Source organism: Malania oleifera, chromosome 1 (genome assembly GCF_029873635.1).
Source record: "Malania oleifera isolate guangnan ecotype guangnan chromosome 1, ASM2987363v1, whole genome shotgun sequence".
In the NCBI taxonomy this organism is placed as follows: domain Eukaryota; kingdom Viridiplantae; phylum Streptophyta; class Magnoliopsida; order Santalales; family Ximeniaceae; genus Malania; species Malania oleifera.
In genome coordinates, this window is record NC_080417.1 from 53,480,291 (window position 1) to 53,487,281 (window position 6,991).

General features: G+C 38.2%; 1 protein-coding gene across 1 annotated transcript; it reads right to left on the minus strand.

Annotated features, from left to right (window-relative positions):
• Positions 1 to 220: 220 nt before the first annotated feature.
• Positions 221 to 1,024, minus strand: LOC131162765 (uncharacterized). Its single transcript, XM_058119395.1, has 2 exons — positions 470 to 1,024; positions 221 to 388 (listed from the first exon to the last, which is right to left on the minus strand). The coding sequence occupies exons 1-2, from the start codon at positions 1,022 to 1,024 to the stop codon at positions 221 to 223; spliced, it is 723 nt and encodes a 240-aa protein (XP_057975378.1).
• Between the last annotated feature and the right edge of the window lie 5,967 nt (positions 1,025 to 6,991).

A 6,991-nucleotide genomic window follows, 5' to 3' on the forward strand; every position in this document is an offset into this window, starting at 1 on the left:
CCCTATGGTAGTTTCCACACGGTGCCTAGTTACCTCCCCGATACTGCAGTTGTGGAGGTGGAAAGTTCAATGTCACGTGGCAATCTCTCACCATGTGTCCAGGCTTACCACACCGATAACAGTCACCTAGTCTGCCCCTACATTCACCTAAATGCCACCTTCCACACATAGGGCAAACAGGGTGTGATAAGGTACCTTGACATGCCCTAACACATGTGTCTTATCGCTGGCCTCTGCCATTACCGTACCTCCTCCAAGGGCCCTGCCTTGCACCCGTATGTGAATTAGAAGGCATCGACCTCTTCTTCAGAATTTGAGCCTCCACATCTCCCTGTAAGTTCGCCTCTGCCACAGTGGCCTTATCCACTAGTGTAGCAAACTCCTGTACCTATAACACAGCCACCTATTTGATAATCTCCTGCCTTAGACCCCTCTCAAACTTTCAAGCCTTCGTAGACTCATCTAATACCATGTAAAGAGCAAACCTTGACAGTTCCACAAATCGGGCGGCATATTGCTGAACTATCAGTTGTCCCTGAGTCAAGTTCAGGAACTCCTCTGCCTTTACTTTCCTTACAGAGGCTGGAAAATACCTATCAAAAAACACCTCTCTGAAGCAGCTCCACGTCATCGCCACCGGTACCAGTCTCTGCTCCTCAAGCAGCTTTATTGCTTCCCACCATCTCTCGGCCTCTCCAATCAGTTTAAATGTGGCGTGTAGCACCTTATACTCATCGGTGCATCGTAGTATGGCCAAAATCTTCTCGATTTCCCAAATCCAATTCTCTACAAGTATCAGGTTGGTTCCTCCCGCGAAGGCAAGAGGCTTCAGGTGAGTGAATTTCTTAATAGAATTTCCCAGCTTAACGATGGGATGATCCTGCCCCCGAGAACTCTGCATAACCTCGACCATAAACTGCTGGGCGAAGTCCCGAAGCGCCACCATAGAATCACCACCGCCCTTATGGGCAGCTCCCTCACTGCTACTTCCTCCGGCGACAGCATTACTGTCCCTGGGATTCATCTTGAAGGCAGAACCAAAACGAATTTAGAATTCTCCCTAACATGTCTGGTGTAATTATAACACAAAATGCTCACTTTAAATAAATTTCAATACCGGCCTAAATCTTCTTTCCTAATTTACGACATACTCTGCCAATTCCATATTCCCATCCAAATTTTCAAGTTCCTACTGTAGTGATCCAGAGGAATTATAATATTTAAATAATAAAAGGAAGGGAGAAAAGGAAATTAAAAGGGGCAAAAGCAGGTCTTTGTCGATGAGAAAATACCGAGAGAGGTTTTAGGTGATTCTGAATTCATCAACGAGGAGAGGGTTCGTCGATGAGTTGTCTTCATGACCTCGTCAATGAAGTTATGTGGCTTGTTGACGAAGGTCAGTGTATAAATAGTGTTAAATGTGAACTTTCAACTTAATTTGGCCACAGAAACTTTCTCTCTCACTCCCTTCGACTTTCCTCTCTTCTCTCTTAATTTCTGGGCCAAATTTCAGCTGGTTCGACGATCTGAAGCCACCACAAAACTCCTAGAAGAGTTCTCTTCAAATCTTCTAGGGTGGATCGTCGGTGGGGCTGAGTTGGAAATCATCACAAATTCAAGGTAAGGCTTTCTACTCAATATTTGACTTCCTGACAGTTGTAGAAAGCGTAACATGTGTAGAAATACTGAACTTTATGTCGTTTTCAGGGTATTGAACGGGGAACTCAGCGGGTGCAGGACTATTTTCTTAGGGGGCTTTTTTAGGAATTAGGTAAGGGAATAAACTAAGCAAGTTATTTTAAGAAAATGTATGTATGTTATTATAGCATCTGATTTCAGGAAAATAAATATATTTATATATGCTTTATGTTTGGGAAATACTGTTGTAAAAGATGTTATGTTTATATATATATATATATATATATATATATATATATGAAACCTATTTCGTGTGGCATGAGTGGAATTTATAATGAAATACTGTTTTCTGGGAACATGATAATGATATGGATTTATGTATATGATTTTCCGGCGTACAGGCCGTGCTATGGATATGTTTTCAGTGTACAGGCAGTGCTATGTATATGATTTTTCGGCGTACGGGCCGATGATTTTCATGATATACGTATGTATGCAAAACAATATGATGATATCGATTTGGCAATTAATAGTATGAAATATCCATATATCACAGTTTCATTATATATTATATACTATCAGAACCTAGTTGGCTTTGTCTAGGCTAGCACTAGCACGGTACCGCTGCTATGTGTTCATGATTCATCATAGTATTTGTGTTAACGTTGTTGTATGGAGTAGCGTGAGGTTGGATGGTCGATGTGGTTTTAAGAAGTGCGAACGCTTCTGGTGTTCGGACCAAGTCTGGCAAACCCATCGGACTTACAGACTGTACTTTTGAGTTGGCAGTGGTCGGCCAACCATTGTTAGGTCCCGCCTTCGGGCCACACAACCCAGTCATGTGGGGGTAATACATGACAACAGTCAGCTAACCTATCAAGGTTGTTTTCGTATTATATTTATATAAGATGAATTATGCTATGAGAATCCTATATGTTCTACTATGCTTTGATTATACATGTTTTTCCTAGAAATGAGATATACAGTTTTACTGGTTATGTTTATGTAAATGATTATATATATATATATATATATATATATATATATATATCACGAAAATGCTCATGTTGTCACACACTAGTATTAGTTTATTTCCCTTACTAAGAGGTGTCTCTCCCCGAATTTCATAAAGATTTCAAGAGCCCCTGATAGGAGAGCGGATAAAGCTCCGCTGAAATAGTATTGTTGATCTGCCCTCTCTAAAGGGTAAGTTTTAGTGGGGATGGTTGTATTTGATGAGAAATGTCCCTAGGACTTTCTTTTTGGGATGTGTATATAAATATAATGGATGTAGTAACTCTGGTATTATGATGGATGGTATTGTGTATGGTGTTATGAGTTATTACGACTTGTGTTTCCTACTGCTTAGGCTTCCATTTGTGTTTCTGTTATATCCCTGGTACCCACGGGTTTAGGTTGATTATGATTTGCTAGATTTATCACACAGATTTTGTATTATTTTTAAGGAAAAAGGGAAAATATGGGAATTAAGCAGGTCGTTACACCTGCTGCTCCGCTCAGAAACAAAACAATTAATGGATTGTTGTGGTTTTCTGAACTCCTCGACTGATCCAGAAAAATACAGATGTCCATTAAGGAATTTCTATCTCCAGGCTTACTAAGAAAAATTCAAAATTCTTATTCTACACATTCCTATCCTCGTCCTACTTGAACCTATACTCTGGTAAAATCATCCGACCTTGTCTGCAGAACCTAGCAGCCTAGGCTTTGATACCAACTATAACAATCCAAATATTTATAACCCACTACAATCATAGAAATACTCTCTTATACCACAAACATATATATAAATGCAACCCGCCCTAACTAGGGAATCTCAGGTGCACTTGCCATTACTGAAATTAAAACCATACAGCGGAAGATTTCTGAAACATCCAAACACTTTACCATAGTTCTAACTGTTCCCAAATACATACATTTAATTACCTTTCTATTTAATACAACCCAACCAAAAGACAAAATAGAACCACCGGTGACTCGCCAGGTCTGTCTAGCACCCCAAAATTTCTAATCCCTGCCCTGTAGTAGGCTAAGTTGGATTCCCTAAAGGTCCTGAAAATGATTTGTATACTGCGGTGAGACACTTCTCAATAAGACGGATTATATTAATATCAATGTGTGGCTAGCATGAGTTCTCGTGTGAATATAAAATTTCCATTATTTAATTGTATATGAAATGACATTTAAAATTATACTACATTGTATATCTGAAAATACATAATTTTTTAATAATAAACTCTCGGCTCAATATAGCCCATTTTATAGTAAATTTGTCCATATATGCATAAAATACATAACCTAGACAGCCGAAGTAGCATCGTCACGCTATCACATACTCATACGACATGCTTCCCCCCATGACAGGTTGTACAGCCCGAAGGCTGGACTCAACTCACAGCTGGCGATTCCGCAGTTGAGTTAAAACTAACGTTGTAAGTATGATTGTGTCTACCTATGGTCACCCGGTATATCATGGATGGGGGCCCCCCGACAAAAACTTCGGAGTAGTACTGTGGCCCAGATCTCCAATCGACTTATCACACTTCCATACTTGTATGATTGCACTCACTGCCCACATATAGCTACAGTACCATGCTCACAATATTACATATCGCAAATCCACAGGATTCTAGAATCATATCTGGCAATTTACACAATAAAAATTGTATTATAACTCATTTCATATAAAACATGATATTCAGTAAAACCACCCCGGCCGTTATTTCAAAACTCAGCCCCCGACTGTTAAATCAACACTCAGTCCCCGACCATTATATCAAATACTGTATAAAATTAGTTAAAGCATTCTGTTCACTTATGCCATTTAAAAGTTATTTCCATGCCACACAATTTTTTATTTGTTAACTATAAATAAAATAACCTAACTGAGAAAGACGTAAGTTGCTGAAAATAGGGTCTGAACATCTCCAGGGTTTTATTTAACTTAAACTACTTATTTTATAGAAAATAGGAGATGATCAAACAACCCACATTAATTTCCCCAAAAACATATACTGCATTTTAATCGATCCATATTTCACAAAATAGCTCACATAATATAATCCCCTTACCTGGCTTACTGGGAACCCTAAATTCACACCTTACGGCGTTCAAAGTTCAAAACCCTGAAATTATATTTTCTCCAAATTAATCAACTCAACTCACAGCATATTTCTCATTTACTATTTCCTAAGCCTCATATACTCTAAATTAACAATAAAACCCTAAAATACCCTACTTACCCTGGTTTTGAAGTAGTGCCTGGAAAGCCCAATTCAAAAATCCACTCCGCTAGACTTGTAGAGAAATGCTCCTAGATCCTCGTGGTGACTTCCGATCGTCGATTCGGGCAATGAATGGCGATAAATCAAAGAGACAAAGGGTGAGGGCACGGGTTATAAAGAGAGAGAGAGAGAGAGAGAGAGAGAGAGAGAGAGAGAGAGAGAGAGAGAAATTAAGTTTCTTAATGAAGAAGCAACCTAAAAATCTATTTATAAGTCGTTGACTCGACACAATTCGTCAACAAAATGGATCCTTCGTCAACAAACTGCAGAAGGACGTTTGTCAATGAAAGAAGGGGTTCATCGACAAACCGTATGCCTGAAATTCTTCTCGGTATCTCTTTGTCGACAATGCCTGAATTTCGTCGACGAACTGCAAAAGGACATTCATCGACAAAAGTAGGAGATTCGTCGACGAGCCCTGTTGTTTGCCCTTTTAAATTTTCCTTTCTTCTTTTTCTTTATTTATTTATTTATTTATTGGGTTCGAGTTTCTACATCTTCTTTGGGAAAACTCTCTAAGGCTTGTGAGTCTTGCATTTTTGTTGCAAGATTCAAAAGTTTGTCTTGTGCTTTTAGCAAACCATTTTTGACAAGCTAGAAATCCAAATATCTCTTATGCTCAATACTTGATAAAATATTTTTGAGATATTTGTTTATGGTATTAAAATATTTGAAACTATATTTGTGATTGATATATATACATATACATATAAATATATATATATATATATATTGTTTCAAAGAATCTTTCATAAGTCACTCTCACACATTACTTGCTATAGTGACATTATCTTAAGAGTAGTTAAATTAATCTTCGTTGCTCTTATAAATCCTATCATATTGAAGTGCATTGGTTATATTAGTACATACTTGCTTATAGGAGAAGCATTGATATTGTACACAAAAATTGTATTGCTTATCTGTTGTATTCCAGGCGTGGCCTGACGGGGTGTTGATCTAACCCATAAGGATTGGTTGTAAAGGTTGGGGTCAGTCCTGTAAATTTGACCTGGGGTTTTTCTCACCCAGTAAGGAGAGGAGGTTGTAACCGGTGTCGCACCACCCGGTAAGTGAGCATTAGTGGAATCCTCTTGCTTGTAAGCTTGAGGCAAGGATGTAGGTAGTATTGGCCAAACCCCAATATCATATCGTGTGTCCCTTATTTTCTGCACTTCAATTTCCGTACATGTATGCTATTATTTATTGTCTTAATTATTTTACATACATGGTTTGAATGGTTGGGAAATACTGAGATTGGTTTATTTGTTTAAATATTTACTCAGTAATTTTTCTATGATATTAGGAAAAGTTTAGACAAACCCTAAGTTGTGTATTACTACTACTGGCTTAGCTGAACCTAGGAAGAATTTTTAAATTTCCAATTCATCCCCCCCCCCCCACCCCCGCCCTTCTCTTGGGATTACACCAAAGTCAACACAAGTAATCTTTAGCGAGGTAACAATAGTGAGCTCGAACTATATAAGGACTTGATACCTCACTGGGTACCTAGGTAGCGTACTAACAAGAAGTTCAATCTAAATTTTGTCAAAGTTCAACTCTTAGCCGAGTTCAATCCCAACTTTTTTTTTCAAGTTAGTCCAAATTTTGGCCTATATTTCATCCTGTGTCATCAAGCCCACCCTGATATCATGATTTTAGTATGGTACTCTTGAACACTTGCTCAGAGATCATGATTCAAGGCCAAACAAAGGCAACTAAGGTGGAATTTATTAAGCTTGTAGTTCACATGTAGTCCTATGAGTATAGCAATCCTTATATTACCCTAGATAAGCCATAAATCTATATGTCTGGAAAAACCCTAAAAAGGTAACACATGTTGAGCCAACCTTTGGAGAAATTTTGAAATGGCGCCAAGTGGAGAATCTAGGCACAAAAAAATGAAAAAAATAATAGTAAAAATAAAAGAAAAGACCAAAAATAATAAAGGAAAAGCAAAAAAAAAAGTGCAATGCCCCAAAGCGCACAAAGAAGCATCCCATTCCAAACTAGGGCAATTTTGAATAAAGGGATCAAGCATGGAAGTCAAG

Bases quoted from the DNA above. Each gene is read 5' to 3' on its own strand.
- LOC131162765 (XM_058119395.1), bottom strand. From the start codon at position 1,024: ATGAATCCCAGGGACAGTAATGCTGTCGCCGGAGGAAGTAGCAGTGAG. The intron at 389-469 runs GTATTAGATGAG...GCTGTGTTATAG, and splicing joins CAAGGTTTGCTCTTTACATG to GTACAGGAGTTTGCTACACT.